The sequence below is a fragment of the Neomonachus schauinslandi genome, chromosome 4 (assembly GCF_002201575.2).
Source record: "Neomonachus schauinslandi chromosome 4, ASM220157v2, whole genome shotgun sequence".
NCBI lineage: Eukaryota > Metazoa > Chordata > Mammalia > Carnivora > Phocidae > Neomonachus > Neomonachus schauinslandi.
In genome coordinates, this window is record NC_058406.1 from 104,243,030 (window position 1) to 104,244,981 (window position 1,952).

General features: G+C 48.3%; 1 protein-coding gene across 1 annotated transcript in view; it reads right to left on the reverse strand.

Moving 5' to 3' along the window:
* Nucleotides 1-1,129: 1,129 nt before the first annotated feature.
* The window catches only part of CRNN (cornulin), a 4,832-nt gene continuing 4,009 nt past the window's right edge, over nucleotides 1,130-1,952 (reverse strand). Inside the window, 1 exon segment of the mRNA XM_044914198.1 lies at nucleotides 1,130-1,952. This exon segment is cut by the window's right edge and continues 2 nt beyond it. Coding sequence (XP_044770133.1) covers nucleotides 1,289-1,952 — 664 coding nt within the window. The 3' untranslated portion in view covers nucleotides 1,130-1,288.

The following is a 1,952-nucleotide window of genomic DNA, read 5'->3' on the forward strand; positions in this document are numbered from 1 at the left end:
CTAAAACATCAGACTTTGAGCTCCATTGCTTATAAAAACGTGCAATAATCAGCCCCTCTTGTTTTCTCCATCAATGATTTTGGGGAAGTGTTGTTCTTGTGCAATGCTCTGCGCCCTGTTCTCTCTCTCTCTCTCCTCTCTACCTGATCAGGGCTCCCTCCCCTCTGTAGCTTCCATGACTCTTTTCTCCCCTAAATCACATCCCTGCACCTCCTATCTTCCATGATGTGGCCTCTTCTCTCCCTCTACTTGTGCAGTTTGTTCTCTCAATCTCTCAATCTGCTTCTGCCAGAAGCAGAAGTCCCCTTATAGTTTTTACACAGTTTTCATAGGCTCTACTCAAAACCTGTGGACCCAGTGCTTCTGAAGTTAGGTGGATAAATCTATATTTTAAAAACTACCTCTGAGGTGATTAGTACAATAAACCAGAGTTAAGAATTTCTACCCCAGAACTTGTTCATATCCAGCAGGTGAGATGTAATGAAAGGTCAGAGCTGACACAGAGGAGGAGCCAGGGCTCTAGTTCTTGGCTCAGTTCCTGGTAGCACATGCCTTTCCCTTTTCTCCTACACCGTCCTCAGTGGCCTTCTTCCATTTATTAGTAACCTTAAGTCGGCCTTCCTATGTGAACTTACATGTGAACAGAGACTTAACACTCTAGAATTAGAGCCTACCTACCTACCTAATCCTGCTTGTTTTTTAAGGGCATTGCAAAAAAGCCTTTTCTGGTTGAAAACTTTTCTGATCCATCTCTGCCAAGTATAAAAATATGATATCTACTCTCTTCACATTTTTGTAACTCTTGGAATCTTGTGCAATATTTTCTCAACCAGATGCTCTTCTAGGGTAGGGGCCATGTTGAGTTCATTATCACAGCCTTGTAGCCCTTAACCCATCATGTCAATAGTGATTGAAAGGGACACGGAGCCTAGTTGCTTAGGAAGGTTTTATTGGTGCATTAGGATAGATGGGGCAATGGACAGATGGAAGAGATAAAAGTAGCTCTGAAACCTCCCACAAACTAAGGTGAATTTGGCACAAATGGTTGACTGGCTCTGTGTCTTCCTGTTCCTGAGGGTGTCTGTACAGCAGAGCAGCTCAGAGGAGTTTAGGATAGAAAGCACCTTGCAGAAATGTTTTCATTGAGAAAGACCTAAGAGAGAAACACGTGATTAAGAACTGATGTCCAGAGACATGCCAACTGGACTGGTCAGGGCAGGACAAGCCAACCTTGAAGAAGAAGCTGTCTTCTTCCAGTATTGGGCACTTTAGTCTGGAGCTGGGACATTCACAGCTTGTTGCTCTTGAAGTAGGAATATAGACCCCTGGCTGTGAGGCCTTGCTTCCCTTCTGGCTGGGCTGCCTCCTGGCCCTGGGCTGAAGGCATGCCAGTGTGCAGGCTGCCCTGGTTCTGCGTTGGGATCACCATCTCCCTTGTGTGGTCATCCACCCACTCCTGGGTAACCACTGTGGGTTCTCTCTCTCCTTGCCCACCTGTCATGGTACACCTTGGGTGAGTGCTGCTCCAATCCTGTCTGCCTGTCAGAGTGCTTGACCCAGCCTGGGTCTGTCCTCCCAGCTTTCTCTCTCCTGCCTCATAGTGGCTCACTTGTGTCCATCTTTGACCACTGCCTGACTGCCTCTGGGTCTGTCCCTCATCTCTATCCCCTATGTGACTTGCAGTCTGGCTTCTGTCCTGCTCCATGGTCTGGGTGTGTGTCTGGGTTTGTGACCCTGCTTGTGTCTGAATGTGTTCTCCTGTCACCACTTCACTTGTTTGGTACCGGTCTTGACCCTGGACCTCAGTCCCACTGGTCTGGCCATGGGTGGACTCCTGTGGCTGTATGCCAGGGCTTCCTATCGGACGGCTCCTGTCCTGCTCCATGGCCTGGGCAGCACCTCCCAGTGTCTGAACATGTTCTCCTGTCACTATCTGGCTTGTCTGGCTCCTG